We start from the raw sequence: 19,573 nt of genomic DNA on the forward strand, positions 1-19,573 counted from the left end.
GTGCATTTTCCACTTTTGATTTTCTCACAGTCCCTAGGTTTCTTTGCCTTTTTGCATGGCTTGTGACAGTTCTCCTCACGCTTAGTGCACCAGGTAACTCCATAACGTTAACTCAAATCTGCATACTCAAATATTTTTGTATCTTTGTAGAACTTAGCTTCAGGTCCTGTAGGTTGATTGTTCCCCATGTTCCTTCAGAGCTTCTTGATCCTGTTTGATTTCTGCCTGTGTCCCTCAAGCCAGGTTGATTCTGTTTTTTAGGGTTCGGGTGCTGGCAGTGCACTAAGAAATTTGGAGATCAGTCTATAGTTAACCAAGCCAACTGGATCAAGTATTACAGCCAACTTAAAACCCTGCTAATGCAGATAAATTTATCAAATTTAGTATTAAAGCATTAAGTCTTGTTTGATCAGTGTTGTAACTTATGAATGGGACCTGTGCTGGCTCATGTGTTCAAACTGTTATTTAAATAGTTATAACCTGTTACTCTAATGTAAATAACAAAGTCATAATAAAAGTCATCAGTTATACTTTCATGTGCCAGCAAGCTCTTATCAGTCAGTCTGAATAGCTCAACATATTATTGTAATTTTGACCTCCAGATCAGAGGTCAAATGTGACTTTTATTTTCTTCATGTCAATGACACACACCACACGTGTAAAAATTATAGTTCCCAGGTTAAAGGTCTTTTGTCTGTTTTCTTATGTTACACCCCGGCCTAGGCAACCGGGGTGCAACGTAGAAAAACAAAGATAAGGAAAATAAAACCATGAAGGCTCTCCACCAAAATCCCAAAACGAAAATATCCCATGACGAAAGTATTAACAAACCCATTCACAACTATTTACAACACGGGGGAGATCGCGACCATGACACACTGAAACACAGGGTTTAAATACATAGAGGGAGCAATCAGGAAATGGACCACAGGAGGGAAACACAGCTGGGGCAAATTAGAACTGACGAGACAGGGAAAATGTAAATTGAACACACTAAGATAACACAGACTTTCAAAGTAAAGCAGGAAATACATAAGTCATGCAAAAACAAAACACTGACACACCGAAACGTAACATTTCCCCCTACCCAAAAATCAAACATGTAACCCCAAGTGAAAAGTTTGATTCAGACAAACGAAGGCTGAAACGAAGGCAGACGAAGCTGATGGAGGCTGGAGCGGTCCCACTGACCCTCCAGCAGACGACGAAGGCTGGAGCGGTCCCTCGGACCCTCCAGCGAAGGCGGATGAAGGCTGGAGCGGTCCCACGGACCCTCCAGCGACGACAAAGGCTGGGGCGGTCCCACGGACCCTCCCCCCAGCGAAGGCGGATGAAGGCAGACGAAGCTGATGTAGGCTGGAGCGGTCCCACGGACCCTCCAGCAGACGACGAAGGCTGGTGCGGTCCCCCGGACCCTCCAGCAGAGGCGGATGAAGGCTGGAGCGGTCCCTCGGATCCTCCATCGAAGGCGGATGAAGGCTGGAGCGGTCCCTCGGATCCTCCAGCGAAGACAGACGGAGGCTGAAGCGGTCCTCGGACCCTCCAGCGAAGACAGAAGGCCGAAGCTGTCCTTCGGACCCTCCACCGATCCCCTCCACGAAAGTATTAACAAACCCATTCACAACTATTTACAACAGACTATTTATTTATAACAAAACACCAAACTATTTACAACACGGGGGAGATCGCGACCATGACACACTGAAACACAGGGTTTAAATACATAGAGGGAGCAATCAGGAAATGGACCACAGGAGGGAAACACAGCTGGGGCAAATTAGAACTGACGAGACAGGGAAAATGTAAATTGAACACACTAAGATAACACAGACTTTCAAAGTAAAGCAGGAAATACATAAGTCATGCAAAAACAAAACACTGACACACCGAAACGTAACACTACCAATTAATGATTAAGTTGATTCATTTGGTTTATGTTGTCCTGGTAACCTGGATAAGTGACACAAAGTGGAAGGATGAAAGCAAACATGGTTGAAACACTGATGTGACCTCCAAAATGGACCCAGAATAAAACCTGCCTCACACAGAGAAAAAATATCAATCAGATTATTTCAAATAATAAATTAAATGTCTTTAATTAAATGCTACATTTTAATATGAACTGACTTCACTCAGGAGAAATGAGTATACATCTAGATTAGATATAACTCAAAAATGAAACCAGTTCAGTTTCTAATGCGTCTCAGCTCTAATGTAAGATCATCACATTATGCAGAGAACTCTTTTCTGTATTGTTTAAATCTGAAGCTCCTTCACAGTTCGAGCTCCTTCGGCATAAAACCAGGAAAACCAGGCAGAATATTGCAAAGTTTTATTTCTCATCCTGTTCCGACTCTGCGCTCACGGTTCTGTCCTGTTTCCGTCCAGCAGGTGGCGGCACTGAGCCGAAGCGGAACCTTGCTGAGCCGGCGGGATGTGTTTCCTGCCGGACTTGATTCCTCGTGGCTCCTTCGTGTGTGTTTTCTCTGCGGCTCCTCGCGGTGCCTGCTGTTTACCTGTGTCTCCCTGTCTGTTCGGTGCTCTCTTAGGTGTGCTGTTCTCCGGTGAACGGACATGCCGGCCGGCGGCAGCTCTTTGTTCTCCGGTTTCCGGGTCCTGGGACTTTATTCCAACCACGTGCCGCACGCGCTCCGGTACCACTTGAAGCACCGGGAGTCCTATGTGGTGACGGCGGTCGGCCGGAGCTTCCACACGTTCAACGTAAGAACAGCCGCACGTGCTCACACACAGTCTCACACTCAGTGTAAACCTGACTAAGACCGCCTGCAGGACGGGGAAAGGCCGAGACTTTATAACCGCTTATAAACACACACGGGGTTACGGTGGCTTTACTTTAGGTTATGACGTTATGTCCACTCACCGCCCACTTTATTAGGCGCACTTTGCTGGTACCGGGTTGGGCCTCCTTTGGGCTTTAAAATATTTTGGTCCATGTTGACATGATGTCATCACTCAGCTGCTGCAGATGTGTCAGCTGCATCCATGATACAGATGTCTCAGCACGTCCCAAAGGTGCTGAGAGGGATTAAGATCTGGTGACTCTGGAGCTTACTAGAGTGCCGTGAATGCACTGGCATGTTCAAGAAACCAGCTTGGTATTAAATTAGCTTCATAACCATGTTCATCAGAAGATGTTGATCCTCATCTGAGCGTCTGAGCTCCCTCTGTTTATACTCATTACTGATCTATGCTCTGATTGGTGGATTGCTGGTAGGTTTTTTAAAGTGCACCTGCAGCCTGAACACATTTTAAGACCCAGGTTTAATCAGGGTAGTTTGTAAAGAGTTATCCTTCAGTGATATGATAATCTTGTTATGACTGAGACATACAAAGAGGATCAGCGATGAAGGTTTTATTGATACCATCAGGAGTATTGTTTAATTTGCGGATTTCTGATCAGTTTCCTGTGTGGAGTCCATCCTGAGCGCCTGTTACTCTGAAAATAACCTGAATGCTGTGGCTGATATCTGTTGATTATTGATGATCTGTATTGGTCTCCTGCAGGTGAACAGGTTGGGGATCGCTGCTGTCAGTGAGTACTTAGATTTTTATTTTATTTTATTTTATTTCTCTCTGATTGGCTGCTCTGTTGTGATGTACTGTAATGAAATTGTGATGTTGTTGTCCAGGTAACAGCCTACCAGATGAAATCACCTGTTTGGCAGCCGACAGGATGTTGGTGTTCGCCGCCACCGGACGGCTCATCAGCGCCTTTGCCAGGAACAAAGAGGTACCAAAACTGTAACCAAACATTATCATCTTTTTTTTTCTTAATTTTAAATTCTGACTACTTTTTTTTAGTTAAACAAATTATTTAATTTTCAAACATAAAAATAATAAAAATCTTTATAATATTTGGTGCTTTTGCTTTTCTGAAATTCAAATTAGAAAACAAAATATTAAATGTTATTTAAATAACTAATTAAAAAATCTGTTTTATTTCTATTTGAATAATTTTTTTCTTTATGGTCAGATAAATTTAAATTAAATAATAAAATAAAATAATAAAAACAAGCAGAAAATAAAAATGAACCAGTAGTTTGCTCTCCGTACAGGTGGTGATGCATTACAACGGTCATGAACAGGAAGTGCGCCTGCTGCTGCCTCTGGGTGATCAGCTGATCTCTGCTGACAGCGGCGGTGATGTCATCGTGTGGGATGTCCAGAGTGGGGGTGAGTCTGAAGTGGTGTGGCTTGCCCTGCACTCACCTGCTGTAGCATACATGTGCTCTTACCCATCATGCCTCACTCTCTCTGCCTCTCAGAGGTGTACCTGAGGCTGCACTTTGACCCATCAACCTTTGACGTATCAGCCATGATGCACCCGAGCACCTACCTGAACAAGGTGCTCCTGGGGAGCTCCCAGGGTGCACTGCAGCTCTGGAACATCAAGACCAGGTGAGGGTGTAGCGCTCGACTCTGAACACTGACAGAAACACATTCAGAAATCCCCCGAGATTCTGTCTGATTTTAGGTTTCCTTCCATGTCTCTGTGATGGTCGCTGTGTAAAACGTGCATACAAACACCAATGACATGTTTGGCACTGATCACCACCTGCACTCATGTATATATCTTCTACGTAGCACTCTTAATTCTTATTCTCATGTATATATCTCATGTATATATCTTTCTACGTAGCACTTTTACTTCTTATTCTTACTTTTATTTTTTTCATGTCTATTTAAGCGCAACTTATGACACTATGTTTGCACTGAAGCACCGCAGCAATTTCCTGATGTTGTAAACCTGCTCAACATTTGGCAATAAACCCCTTTCTGATTCTGATTCTGATTCTGACACAACTACCATCAGCATGTTCAAAGGAGCCTCGACTGTCTCAGCTTGTGGGCCTTAGTCTCTTACAAAAGTATCTTCTGCTGCAGCATGCTGTCAAAAATAAATTATTTTAAAATCTTAAACGTTTTTTATTCTTTTATAAAAAGTGACACACGTACATGTGTTTTAAATAAATATTTAAATTGTTGATGTTAATACTGTAAGCTACATGTGTATCCATATTCCTGCGTCAGTGTTAATGTTAAAGTGATGAGGTGTTAATAAAGTTGTTTGATCCTCAGTAAGCTGCTCTTCACGTTTGCTGGCTGGTCAGCAGGAGTCACAGTTCTGCAGCAGGTCAGGAACTTCACAGACTTTTATTGTTGGAAGTAAATACACACCTGATTCTTTTATTTTGAAAGATTTGTAAATGAACACTTAACTTTCCAGAGTCCTGCGGTGGATGTGGTTGGTGTTGGCACCGCAACAGGTCGCATCATTATTCACAACATCCGACTGGACGAGACATTGATGAGCTTCACGCAGGACTGGGGACCAATCACATCGCTCTCTTTCAGAACAGGTACACGTGATGATGTCATGCCCATGGCGCTCGCTGCCATTGGCTCCGTCTCTCTTCACGTATTCACCGTATCTTTACCTCTGTCTGTCAGACGGCCCTCCCATTGTGGCGTCCGGCAGTCCTCAGGGCCACATTGCATTCTGGGATTTAGAACGTCACCAGCTCGTCACTCAGCACAGACACGCCCACAGAACGTCCATCGCTGGGGCAACGTTCCTGCAAGGAGAGCCGATATTGGTTACCAACGGCGCCGACAACGCCATCAAGGTAAAAACAAAACAAGCGAGAGAGATTTATGAAAACCCTTTGATAACTTTCTAATGTTTAACTTTATTTTTAAATATTAAAGAAAAATTTAAAAAACACAATCCCACTAACAAACAACAAAAACCACGACAGCAAATAAAATTAAAACAGCTAAAAGTGTAAAAACAAAATAGAATATGAAACTACAAGAATAAACAGGGTTCGTACGGGTGCTTGAAATCCTTGAAAATGCTTGCATTTCAGATGTGGTGCTTAAAAGTGCTTGAAAGTGTAACTGTATTTCATTCACCACAAACAACTATCTGATTGAATAGTTTTCTTATTAGATAGAGAAATAAAATGAGTCGCAAAATGTAAAAGCAAAATTTCTCCGCCTGGGCTGCCTTGCGTCTGTTTCAACGTGTGACCCCGCCCCTCCCTCGGTCAGTCGAGGATGAGTGCGCTAACATACCTGCAGGTTGCTGTTTTAATGAGTGTTTGATGGAAAACGACAGTCGCATGATAGGTGAGTTCTAGTAAATAATTTTCCAGTATGCGTACGTTACACACGCTGTTTTTTAAAATTATGATTATTATTTTGCTATCAAACTCACTGGAGAAATGATTGAAATGAACTGAGTGTGATGCAGTATGGCAGCGCTATTATGGAATATGCTGTGAACTTAGCTAACGTTAGTTAGCAGTGTTAATTTACTCAAGTGAAAGCTTTAAACATTAGCCCGATGCATAACTAGCTAACTTAAGGCTTTCTGATCAACCCTCTGGGGTCGACGGACCCAGAGTCTCCATTTCAACTTGGGTCGAACATGCGGACTTCAAACTATATACCAGTGTTTAAACTGTGTTGATAGGCCACGTAAAACCGATGTGTTTTGAATAAAACAGTGGCGTTTACTCTCGGAGGAAACGGTATAAACGGCGTTTTCTATGGAGAGTGCTAGCAAATAGTGATGGGTCGTTCGCGAACGAAATGGCTCTTAGAGCCGGTTCTTTGACGTGAACGACTAGAGCCGGCTCCTTATCGCGAGCCGTCACGTGGGTTTTTTTTTTTCTTTCTCTCACCCTCTCTCTCGCACTTTTTTCCCGCTTCACTCTGCACGCGAGCCTTGTGCTTTACGCTGGGCAGAGGGGGGAGGGGCGGTAGTTACACTCAGTAGCACAGGAACAGAGCCAGAGGGAGAGAGAGAGAAAGAGAGCCAGGGACAACAACGTCACATTAGAAAGGTATAGTAATCATCCACAACTATTTTCGGTTGCAGATGATAAAGGATTCAGAAAGTGCGGATTCATGCGGGCCCATATGACAGAGAATGTGCATCTTCTTTTTGTTTTCATATTTTAATTTATATTTAATTGTGTTGTGGTTTGCAGTGTTTTGTGTTGTTTTCACTTTAAATTTGTAAAAGGAAACAGCTGAAAATTTAAATAGTTAAAAGTTGAAATGTGAATAGTTGATTTTTGTATTATATGATTTATTTATTACATTTTATGTGGCGTGAATAAATAAAAGTATATTTACAGTGGTCCCTAGAGACAAAGCACATACAAACTTCAAATCACGTACGAACTCTGAAGCATGTACAAACTCCAAAACACGTAAAAACACGAAAAAACTCCAAAACACGAAAAAACTCCAAAACACGAAAAAACTCCAAAACACGTACAAACTCCAAAACACGAAAAAACTCCAAAACACGTACAAACTCCGAAGCACGTAAAAACTCAGAAGCACATAAAAACTCAAAACACGTACAAAAGACAACAGAAGTGCTCCAGGATGCTGGGCGCAGTGTTGAGCTTTTGTTATCTTGTGGCTACACAAGCCAGCAAGTACCAACGACCGGATTTGGTGTGTGATAGTAACAGGTAGATGAACTTTTTTTTTAATTATTTGAATATATTTGAGTGCCTGTGTATAAATACACAAACAATACACACATGCTTTCAGTTGTGTAATTTAAGTGATCTAGTAGCTCTGCTTTGTAAGTTCAGTTCATGCTAGAAATGTGTTTTGGAGTTTGTACGTGTTTTGTCTCTAGGGGCCACCGCATATATTTATATATAAACATATATAAATAAAACCACTTTTTTTACGTTAGTAATTCCTTTTGTGCATAATTTTATATTATTGTGAATAATAAATTAATTAAAGCAACAAAACAACCTGAAGAGCCGGTTCGGAGCCGAAAGAGCCGGCTCATTTTAGTGAGCCGAACCGAAAGAGCCGGATCTCTAAAAAGAGCCGGAAATCCCATCACTACTAGCAAACACGCTTTGCTTGTGAGTGAAAAAAGAAAAAACACTTCTTCCCTATTGGTGGAAAATGTACCATGTCGACAAATCAAAAAATGATATGGCAACATGTGACATCTGGTTGTTTGGGAAGAGGGAGAAGTGAGAGAGCACGAGTGAGCGAAAAAGAGAGAGAGAGTATACGTGAGAGATTTGTGACGTTTGCCGTGTTTGGAGTCTCAAGTTAGTGTGTTGTCTTGTGTAGTTAGTGTATAGTTGTTGTTTTGTTTTGTGTGCCAGTTCTACTAGTGAACGTCACAGTTGCTGCCTTAAAGCCACCAAAGGCAGACTGCAGTGTAAACGCTGAGTGACACACCTGCTGTCAGACCTGCAGGTTTATCCCTGTGCTGTTCTCATCTGTGTTATAGTGGACACACACTATTTTTTGGAGTTGCATAAATAATTTGTGTGCTTTTTTTATTTGATGCAGAGCACCTGAGTGTTCTGTAAATAGTTATAATGGTTATACGAATAACGTCTGAGCCTTGGCTGCGTTTTTAGGTAAATAGTACCATATGACATTGTTGTTTGCAAAACTTGTGCATATTTTTAAAAAATGTACAATTTCAATTTGCATTACAAGTTATGAAAATGATTCCTTAAACATGCCTGTGGTTTTTACAGTCAAAAATATCCCTTTCTACTCGTATTTTAAATTATGTCTGAATTTAGATAAATTGTGCTGACACATTATGTCAAAATGAATAAATAACAGATTGGCAGGATAAACAGTTTTTAAAGGTGAAATATAGAGGCCAAATCAAAATAGTCAGAAACGGCCAATGGACCCCAGAGGGTTAAAGGCTAAAAGCAAAGTTGTCACCAAGTACTGTTTATATTTGTGTGTATTGCTGCAGCTTTTTTGAGTATTAACTTGGTGCCTTTGGGTGAAATAATGGTAATATGAGGGACCGATCCATATGGTCACAAAGAATAGCCACTTGTTTCTGTGCTACCAAAGTTCCCCCGGCTTTCATTCAAAATGTGTTTATCGTCAGCACCGACACATTAATCTACTTAAACATTATAAATGTCTGCAAGCTCACACTGAGGCCTGTGGGACACTATCAGCCACTGAGACAGTACACACATTTATGTGTTTTTGTATATGAATATTTCATACTTTAAGGCTGCCTGTTTATTTAAGGAAGATACAAAATACATTGGAACTGTACATAATAATATCATGGATGATAAATTAAATAGATTTTAAGTAGATACTTGTGCATTCTTAAAGTCTTATATGTTGAATTGAACTATGTTTGTTCAAAGCCTCCCAGTCAGTGCTGTTCTCCATGCCTGTCTGACTGTACATGATGTTATTAGCACAAATTCATCATGATCATGATTCATGATCATTTAGGACTTCAGCATTAATACAGACAGCAATGTAGTTAGCAATAAAACAGTTTTATTGGGAATTAACTTAAAAAACAAACAAACAAACATCTGTCTCCTATTTTCTGTCACACAGGAAAGAAGCATCAATATCTGATGAGAAGACTTATTTATTTCTTTTTTTTGGGGGGGGGGTTTCAACAGGAGAAGAACATCTCAAACAAGCTGATTCGTTCACATTTTCACATCTTAATTTTTAAGGGAAATGTGCATTTTGAGTTTATACACTATGTGTATAAGGCGACCGTTTCCTTTTGCAGTATTTTTGTGTGGTGCTTTTTTCCTATGTCTTAACAAAAGGTGAACAAAGGTGTTTAAGTTCACCCTGATTTTTTTAATTTTCACATGGTCTTACTGAGGTGATGCGAGGTTGTTTTTTTTTTGTTTTTTGTTTTTTTTGGGGGTGGGGGTTTACGGGGGGTGGGGGGATGTGCTTGAAAAGGGACGTTGAAAGTAGGGCTGCTCGATTATGGCAAAAATGATAATCACGATTATTTTCACTGAAATTGAGATCTCGATTATTTGATGATATTTATTTAACAATAACAATGTATTGAATAATGGCTTTAAAGATTGTCAAAAAATAATATAAAATAGTGTGCAAATACTGATAACAGTGCAAATGTTTGCAATATAAAACATAAATGAAAAATGTAAACATCTATGTTTCGTGAACTTTGCAGTGTTGCTCTGTGGTGCAGCTACGACACTGTAGCAAAGTTTACACACTGTGTCTACTTGATCCACGTCTGACTCCGCGAACCCATAATGTTTCCACACCACTGAAGTTTTTTTTTTACCTCTCTTTTCAACCAACGGCAGTCACTCTCCTCTCCAAATAACTTCTGGGGCCCGTTCTTCGTACCTCGCTAAGTAAGTTAGCTGGATTTGATTGTTGACGATTTCGCGTGATCCTGGATCGTTCGGTTCCCCGAAGCTCATCCGGGACTTGCTGTCATAGCAACAGAGCCGTAAGCGTAAACCTGCTCGGGAGCAGGTTTACTTTATGTAAACAGGATTAGATCGCGGCCACGCAGGTATGTCCGCTTCATTTATACGAAAGCAACAGCGATATTTTACCACTGTTTCACCATAAATAAATAACATCAATGTAACTAAAGATAATGCAGCACTTGATCCTTTTATTGATGTCACACAGATACATACAGGTCATTCCCTAAAAAAGGGAAATGTACTATTAACATTCTATTACATGTATGTGATTATTACAGATGTAATTCATATTTCAGAGTAGTAATTGTAAATTACTTCGTGTAATCAAGATGAGAGACCACGGCTATAAAAGCGAAGGTGGATTTGGGAAGCCTGTCGCAGCCATGTCCTGTCCGTATACGCGACCAACCCATTGCGGAAGGTGCAAGATTGATAAGGAGAGTCCTCAGAATTCAGCGTATATTGCGGGATAGACAGGATCCTTTAGCTCAGCGCGACAGTGTGCTCATTGAGAGATATCGATTTTCCCGTGAGGATATTATTTACTTAACCAACTTGTTGACGAGGGGGTGCAGGACCACCACCTGTCTTTTTTTCCTCTGCCCTTTTCTTGGTTGCTGTTATGAACAAACTAAGAGTATTACAGGCCAGTATTACCTTGCCAAGAGACGAAAAGCAATCTAAGAGATAAATATTACCATTCTGTAGAATACTCCTGTATTCCACTTTTACTTGTTCCCATGTTCTTGTGGGTCCTGTTGTGGCTCTAATGTGAAAGGGGATATAATATAACATATTATAATATAATATAATGCCATATGATATTGGACAATATAGTGTCATATGATAGATCTACCCTACCGCCTACTGGTGTTGGCCAGAGGGGCCGATGGCGCGATATGGCAGCCTGGCTACAACCGTAGCTGCCTCCACCAGTGTGTGAATGTGGGAGTGAATGAATAGTGGTATCGTAAAGCGCTTTGGGTGCCTTGGAAAGCGCTATATAAACCCAATCCATTATTATTATTATTATTATTATTATTATTATTATTATTAAATTACCTACGAGTTTAATTTGTCAGCAACTTTCTGCCAGCCCTCTCTCCTTGCTTTTGCAGCCTTTGCAGTGTTCTCTTGCGTTTTAATTAAACTCTGAAACTCCTGAAATCCCTCACTCATGAGTTCTTGCTCTGCTGCCGGAAAATACCGAGCACGCCCCTTCGACATTTTCGCCGACCAATCAGCGGGTTGCCGATCAATGTTTCTACTATCGATGCGTAGCCCCTTTTACGACACCCAGTGATGTCACATTACTGCGTCCAGCTGTACTAATCGTCAACAGCAGGTGTGTTCGGGGAACCGGATTAGCGAGCTCACGGTTAGCGCGATGGTTTGGTCTTGGATGTGTCATTTGATCTTGGATGTAGTGAGCGACGTACGAAGAACGGGCCCCTGCTTAGCTTTCCGAGCTTCCCTTGGGTCCTCTTAATTGTTGTGACACGTGTTCGAAATGCAGAGAGGTGCGCTTGATTTGCCACACGGAGCAGCGCGAGAGTAAAGCACGAGGGAGGTGCTAATAATCGGCTCAGTCATTTTTAATGATCGTTGAAAGCCCAGATCGTAATCGTGATTAAAATTCGATTAATTGAGCAGCCCTAGTTGAAAGTGCTTAAAAAGTGCTTGAATTTGATCCTGAAAAAGGCGTATGAACCCTGAATAAAGTGATTCCATTTAAAAACAACAAAAATACAACTTTTAAAATTAACTACATATAACTAAATAATAACTAAATCTAACTAAAATCAGAGACTACGATGAATAACCCTCTGGGGTCCAGGGTATAATTGGCCATTTTTGGCTACTTTTCATTTTATCTCCATATTTCACCTTTAAAAACTGTTCATCTTGCCTTGTTTGGTATCAGTTTGGTATCAGATTGTAGAGTTATTTTTTCATTTTGACATACTGTATTAACACAGTTGATCTAAATTGAGACAAAAAACATAAAATCCGAGTAGAAAAAAGTTATAATTTTTACTGTAAAAGCCACAAACATGTTTAACTTGAAATGCAAATACAAACTGTACATTGCACAAGTTTTGCAAACAAAGTTATATAGTACTATTTAACTAAAAATGCAGCCAAGGCCTCAGGTGTTTTTTTTTTTTTTTGTTTTTGTTTTTTTGTTTTTTTTGTTGTAAATAACCATTTAAAACTATTTAAGGAACAATCAGGTGTTTTGCATCAAATAAGAAGGGACACAAATTGTGTACTCCAAAAAATAGTTAGTTGGTTGACATGGTAAACTTTAACACCAATAGACGGGGAAGGGGTGTTTTTTCTTTTTTACTCCCAAGCGGAGAGTGTTTGCTAACGCTGTCCATAGAAAACCATTACCATTTCTTCCCGCTGTAAACACCACTGTTTGAAAAAAACATTGCTTGTATTTTTTATGATAACTCTAGTTTTATGTGGCCTATCAACACGATTTAAAAACTGGTATATACCGTATTTCCCGGACTACAAAGCGCACCTAAATATTAGCCGCACAAGCTAAAATCAGGGGAAAATCCTGTTTTGTACATACATTAGCCGCACCTGACCAAAAGCCGCAGGTGTTTCAATGTTGACTTATCATATGTAAGAGAATATGCACAAAGGGAATTGTCAGGAAAGAGATGGCTGTTTGGAGACATCACTTTTATTAATATTTTGAAAAACAAGTTATGGGTACATATTTGCACATGTAGTACATAACAGTAGCCTACAGCACACCAGAAAAATAGATTCGGACTACCTTTTAGGCTCAGGTGCAGTGACACAGCTTTAACAAGAAGAAAAGTCAGTCATTCACCACCATCTTTCTCTTCTTCCTGCGCACTAAAACCACCAAAGTCCTCTTCTCCAGTGTCGGATACAAACAGGCTCAGGATGGCTTCGTCATCCACTCTTCTTCTCTCCTTCGTTGTCACTTTCAAAACCAAAGAAATCCTCATTGTCAGTGTCAGAGTCGAACACCCTCAGAAGGGCCGTGGCGGTGTCCTCCTCTCCATCATGCAGCAGTCCAGCCCTTCAAAATCCGTTGGTGATCGTGGATGTTTTCACACTTTTCCACGCTGTCAGAATCCACCGGTGGAGTTGGGCATAACTTGCTTTTTGGGCATAACTTGCAAGTTTATCGCCGCTCATCATCCACGCCTCCCGCTGAATGCGTAGCGCTACTTTGAAGTTTGTTTTTCGCGCTACTTCGTACGGCACTACGTTGCCTGGCGGACGGACATGTGACTAACATACCACTCTTGAACCCCGATCCTTCCGCCAGGCAACGTAGTGCCGTACAACAGCGGAACACACAAAACAAATCGTCTTACGATATGACAAAAATCATGGACAATCCATAGAAAAGCCGCACCTGACTAAAAGCCGCAGGGTTCAAAGCTTGTGCAAAAAGTAGCGGCTTATAGCCCGACATTTACGGTAGTTTGAAGTCTGTGCATTCGACACAAGTTGAAAATGAGACCCTGAGTCACTGCATCTTGACCAGAGGGTTAAAACCAGAGATCAATAAACAAAAAAAGAAGTATAAACAAGAACTGCAGTAATAATAAAAACAAAGCAAAAAAAAAACTCCCAACAAAAGTCAGACATTGAGGAAAATATAAAAAATAACTTATATTATAAAAAAAATAATGAAAAGCAACATTCTCAATTAAATAATTACAACAAAATATAAAACAGTAGAAAACCTTTTCCCCCCCTCAGGTGTGGATTTTTGATCAGGAAGGAGGCGGAGCCAGACTGTTGAGGATCCGTCAGGGACACAGCGCCCCGCCCACCACCATTCGTCACCATGGCAATGACGGAAAAAACATCCTAAGTGCAGGTAAGATCAGATGATAGTATACATATTTCTTTATTTATTGTGCCATTTTTATTTTTTCTGTGTCCTCCTGTTTTGAACCCGCTGTTTATATTTTCTGATATTTTTTTAACTTCTTTATATTTATGTTTTGTGTTGCTTTTGCCCGCCCTGCAGGTCAGGATGGGACACTGCAGTCTTTCTCCACCGTCCACGAGCGCTTCAACAAGAACCTGGGTCATGGTAAGCTCAGCCCTCCCATCAGACTCTGTTCAAAAAATGTGACATTTTAGAGTCGCTTTCTCAGACTCAGTGTGTCTGTCGGCAGCCTCTTGATAACAATAACACAAAAATGATGACACAGAAAACTGAACTCTTACTGTTCGACCTATTTCCTTTATTGGCTAAGAACATCCTCCTGACTTCACCCACTGCAGTTTCATGTTGGACACTAAATTCTGCTGCTTTAATAAAAATCTTTTTTTTTAATTGAGTGTGGTTTACATTTATTTCTTTTAGGCTCTGTTAACAAAAAAAAGGAAAAGAAGAAGAAGAAAGGACTGACGTATGAGGAACTGCGACTTCCTGCCATCACAGCGTTCTCCTCCTGTGAGCACTATGACAAGCTGTGCAGAAGTCCATACAGAAAACGTTCCATTAAAGCTGACACTGTCCTTTTTCTGTTCACAGCTGTCACTCGTCAGTCAGACTGGGACGGCATCGTCGCATGTCATCGTGATCGCCTAGCAACAACCACATGGAACTACCAGAGGTGCACGATGGGAGCGCACCATCTGCAACCACCAGGCTCACGAAGGGGTGCCATCGCTACGGTAATAGCATCTTTAAACCTGTGTTTCTCTAAGCTCCTCTCCTGGATGGCTCTGAGGGTCACATGACTTCCTGTTTCTGCACCCAGGCTGTTGACATCACTTCCTGTGGTAACTTTGTTGTAATTGGGTCATCTTGTGGCCGCGTGGACGTCTACAACCTGCAGTCCGGACTGCATCGAGGTTGCTACGGTGACGATGAGAAAGGTGTGTTCACCTTTTTTTCCTGTGATTGCAGCACTTTCTCATTTTATTAACCCAAAGCCCCCGGTAACTGCAGTTTAATCTGTCATGCTATCGAGCCCTTTATGCAAATATGAACATGTATACACAGAAATCTTAGAATCTCAGCTAAATGCTCATATAAATCATTTCTACAACTACCAAACACAGCGAAAACAAGCGATGATTAAAAGAGCAGTTGCGTATTTGCTAAAAAGTCCACTAAGCACAAACAATGGAGCCCCAAACCAATCCCACTTCATGTAACACTGTAAACAATGGCTCATTAGCTCTCAGAGACCTCCGTCAATAATTGCACAACGCCTAATAGTGCTGTCATTTTTCACTTTTTGGCTTCAGAAGCATAAATCTTTGCACAGAAGATGTTTATATGTTGATTAATGATTTTCTGGATTAAAATGTGAACTTGGGTGTCATTTTCGAGCAGGAAGCTCAGAAAGCCCTGTAGTAACAGGTTAACGCCGATGTCTTGCTCCTCCAGCTCACAATGGTGTGGTGCGAGGCATCGCCACAGATACCCTGAACCAGCTGACCCTTACCACAGGCTCTGATTGGCTGCTGAAATTCTGGCGCTTCAAATCGAAGAAGCTGGAAGAAGAGATGAAACTAAACGCTGCGCCGGCTAGCATGAAGCTACACAGGGAAAGGTAGCTAGGAGCTAGCATGATGCTAATAAACTGCATGATTAGCTGCAGTGAATGCTAACAATTAGCATTCCCTAACACTGCTCACTCTGTTTCTCTGTTAGTGGGATGCTAGCATTAGCACTGGATGACTTCACTTTGGTGGTTGTCGACATAGAAACCAGAAGAGTCGTTAGGAAATTTGCAGGTCACCACGGCAACATCAACGACATGGTGGGTTGGATGAAGGTGTTAACATACATACACTACGTCACACAGTATGCTAAAAGGAAGCTAAATGTTTTTATTCCTCAGACATTCAGCCCTGATGGCCGATGGCTGGTTACTGTGGCAATGGACTGTACCATCCGTGTCTGGGACCTCCCCTCTGGAAGGTAAGACTGAAAATTTTAATGAGTGACTGGGACAACTAATCAGAGACATTAGCTGATCATCAGATCCATCATTTTCTTCTATCCTCAGTCTAGTCGACTGTTTCCTGGTTGCCACGGCGCCAGTGAGCGTGTCCTTGTCCCCGACAGGTGACTTCCTTGCAACAGCTCACGTTGACAGTCTGGGCCTCTACCTCTGGTATGTACTAATCACAATGCAGCCTTTGCTACAGCAACCAATCAGGGGCTTTTTTTCTTATTCAAAATTGGTCATATGAAAGTCCATTATCAGCCAGTCTCAGTGCAGTTGTCCTCCTTTAGGACTAATAAGAGCCTGTGTGGGCCTGTGGGGCTCCGCCCCCTCCCAGCTGACTACCAACCAGTTGTGGAGACTTTACCAGGCGTCACGGTGGAGGAGACAGAACAGGAGGTGAATTCTGAGGAGGAGGAGGATGTCTATCAGTCAGCTGAACAACTGGGGGTGGAGCTTGTAACTTTGTCTCTGCTGCCAGAGTCTCGGTGGAAGAGTCTGCTGCACCTCGATGAAATCAAGGTGAGGAACTGTCACTTTATTAGGAACACTGTGAGCAGCTGTGGTCCTTGATTTCAAAATCATTTTAGTGGGGAGGACAAAAGAACCAGTGATAGCAGTTAAAACGTGAAGTGAAATGATCACTTTTTCACTTGGGTTGTTGCCAAAAATAAAAACAACATCATAATCCTGTGAAAAAGGAACAAACCTGACTGTGATTGATTCCCAGTCCCATCTTTGTATTTATTAAATCAAATATTTATGTTTTGTTTTTTTCATGTTCAGTCTGCTTCTTTTTAAAACCTCCCTGCAGCACATACTGTTGATTCTTCCACATACCAGCTTCACCTGGGAGTGTGATGAGTCAGCTCATGAACAGATTAATTCTTTACATGATCACAAATCAGCTGATGGTCTCTAAGGATTGAGTACTGATCATGTAACAACCTCTCACCTGTGTGATTTGGTGTTTGTAGAAAAGGAATAAACCCGTGGCGGCCCCTGCTGCTCCAGCTGCTGCTCCCTTCTTCCTGCCGACAGTTCCCGGACTCACGCCTCGATTTGCGACACAAACACAAACCGAGCACGAAACACAGGTAACATATGCCTGGGACCCGCTCACATCGGGACCTGAGTATGTTTTAGTCCAAACTGAGGATGTGCACTTTAATCATGCGTAAATAAAGTCGTGTTTCCTGTGTCTCAGTCTAAGGTGCTGAACTGGGGCGTGCTCTCTCAGAGGTCAGAGTTCATCTGCACTCTGGAGTCAGCTCTGACCACGGGATCATGTGAGTTGGGACAGGATTGGCTCACCTTCGTGCTTTTATTTTTTAATACTAAAATCTAAAGCTGGTATTTAATCAGAATTTCAAAATAAAAGCTGCTTACTGAGCTGACAGAAAAACAAAATTAACGATAAAGAAAGAAAACAGCTTAATTTTTTTATACCTGAGGAGAGTCTGTAATGACAGTAACTGAATCAATTATCCAGTGATTGATTAAGACGTTTTTGTGGTCTTTAGTCCATATCTGATATTGCCCGTAACATCATACTTTTGTATTTTATCAGAGTATAAATAGATGGTTTTCATCAAAGTTTGAAACACAAACCTGAGTTCTGATCAGAGATCAATACTCTCTCTGCAGTTGATCAGCCGCTGCGTCTCCTGAAGGATTGTGGGCCAGCAGCGCTCTCTGTTGAGCTCAACTCTCTGGCTCCAGAGGGGGGTGGAGCCAGAGAGCTCCTGCTAGTGTTCATTCAGATGATTGACAGCATGTTGGCCAGTGGGCGGGACTTTGACCTAGCCCACGCTTACCTGGCGCTCTTCCTAAAGGTTAGCCAATCAGAACACACTCGTCAACTGTGCCATCTTTTATTGTGGAAGTCTCTTCACGATTTCCTGCTAACTTTTTTTGTTTTGTTTTTTTTAGCTCCATCTTCGCTCTTTATCACAGGACGCCACCGCCATGGAAGCTTTGAACCACCTCTTGTCCCGGTTGGAGAAAGGTTGGGCGGAGCTACAAGCATCATTTGACCAATCGTTATGTCTGCTTTCATACGCAAAGAGCGCCCTGCTGTGACACACATACATACACTTTTTGTATTCTAATAAATTTGTTTTGGATTCTTCTTCTGTGTTTTTATTTCAACCATTCAATGAATCTTCTTAATGAAAGATTTCAGTGCTGATATGCTTTTCTTCATCACTTTCCTAATGCATGATCTCAATGGCAACATCTCAAGCTAAAGGAGAATAAATGAGAGGTTTGGTGTTTGAACTACACAGTGGATGTCTGCCTTATAAAAACTACAATATCCAGAAATTGGACTACAAAATGCATACCTTACTTCACTCAAATGTTTTTACTGAGATGTTTGAGCAGTTTTTATAAACGTGACATTCAGAGTTCAGTTGTGGGTTCATCAGCCTTTCAGGAAATAAAAAACACCATTAATGAACATCTTTGTGATCTGAGTCTGTCTCATGAACATTTCTGTGGATTATGGGATGGTATCATCTCCTATTGCAAATAGTATGTAATAATAGAATAAAATAAAAATGGTAAATGGCCTGTATTTGTATAGCGCTTTACTTAGTCCCTAAGGACCCCAAAGCGCTTTACACATCCAGTCATCCACCCATTCACACACACATTCACACACTAGTGATGGTAAGCTACATTGTAGCCACAGCTGCCCTCGGGTGCACTGACAGGCGAGGCTGCCGGACACTAGCGCCACCGGGCCCTCTGACCACCACCAGTAGGCAACGGGTCAAGTGTCTTGCCCAAGGACACAACGACTGAGACTGTTGGAGCCGGGGCTCGAACCGGCAACCTTCCAATTACAAGATAAACTGCCAACTCTTGAGCCACGATCGCCCGAAAACATAAACCTTTAATTGTCCCACAGGGGGAAATTTGGTTGTAACAGCAGCAAAAAAACAAACAAACACATATACGTACAGAACAGGACATAAAATTTTTACATATTTACACAATCTGCACTTTTTGTGTATTGTACCTCTGCATTAAAAAGTGACATGTAACTTCCAATAAGTTATATATATAAACTGAGAAAAGTAATGTGCAATAAAGGGAGAATAGAAGCTGCTTATGTCAGAATTTAGGATTTGAGCATCTCTGATTGAGGCTGCAGAGACTTTGAACCTCAGTTGCTCCACCCGAGAAGTGGAAGTGGCCAAGGATGTGACACCTGCTCTTCTTGTCTAGCTTTTGCTCCTTCTGATAAGCATGTTTTTTTTTAAATGATTCCCGTTCATGCGCACATTTACCATCACG

At 41.6% G+C, this 19,573-nt stretch overlaps 1 protein-coding gene across 1 annotated transcript; it reads left to right on the top strand.

Annotated features, from left to right (window-relative positions):
- The first annotated feature begins 2,422 nt into the window (after positions 1-2,422).
- Positions 2,423-18,401, top strand: wdr36 (WD repeat domain 36). Its single transcript, XM_080875470.1, has 22 exons — positions 2,423-2,721; positions 3,526-3,553; positions 3,651-3,751; positions 4,077-4,194; positions 4,287-4,419; positions 5,101-5,155; positions 5,249-5,381; positions 5,473-5,648; positions 14,055-14,175; positions 14,329-14,394; positions 14,671-14,760; positions 14,842-14,984; positions 15,071-15,188; positions 15,706-15,871; positions 15,973-16,081; positions 16,163-16,242; positions 16,331-16,438; positions 16,561-16,792; positions 17,248-17,367; positions 17,478-17,559; positions 17,918-18,105; positions 18,203-18,401. Exons 1-22 carry the CDS (start codon positions 2,575-2,577, stop codon positions 18,350-18,352), a joined length of 2,664 nt encoding a protein of 887 aa, XP_080731596.1. The 5' UTR covers positions 2,423-2,574; the 3' UTR covers positions 18,353-18,401.
- Positions 18,402-19,573: the final 1,172 nt, after the last annotated feature.

The sequence above is a fragment of the Rhamphochromis sp. 'chilingali' genome (genome assembly GCF_963969265.1).
Source record: "Rhamphochromis sp. 'chilingali' genome assembly, chromosome: 2".
Classification (NCBI taxonomy): Eukaryota; Metazoa; Chordata; class Actinopteri; order Cichliformes; family Cichlidae; genus Rhamphochromis; species Rhamphochromis sp. 'chilingali'.

Coding starts and splice junctions, on each gene's coding strand:
- wdr36 (XM_080875470.1), top strand. CDS start 2,575: ATGCCGGCCGGCGGCAGCTCTTTGTTCTCCGGTTTCCGGGTCCTGGGA. Junction 3,554..3,650: donor GTTGGGGATCGCTGCTGTCA/GTGAGTACTTAG, acceptor GTTGTTGTCCAG/GTAACAGCCTACCAGATGAA. Junction 17,560..17,917: donor AGCTCTGACCACGGGATCAT/GTGAGTTGGGAC, acceptor CTCTCTCTGCAG/TTGATCAGCCGCTGCGTCTC.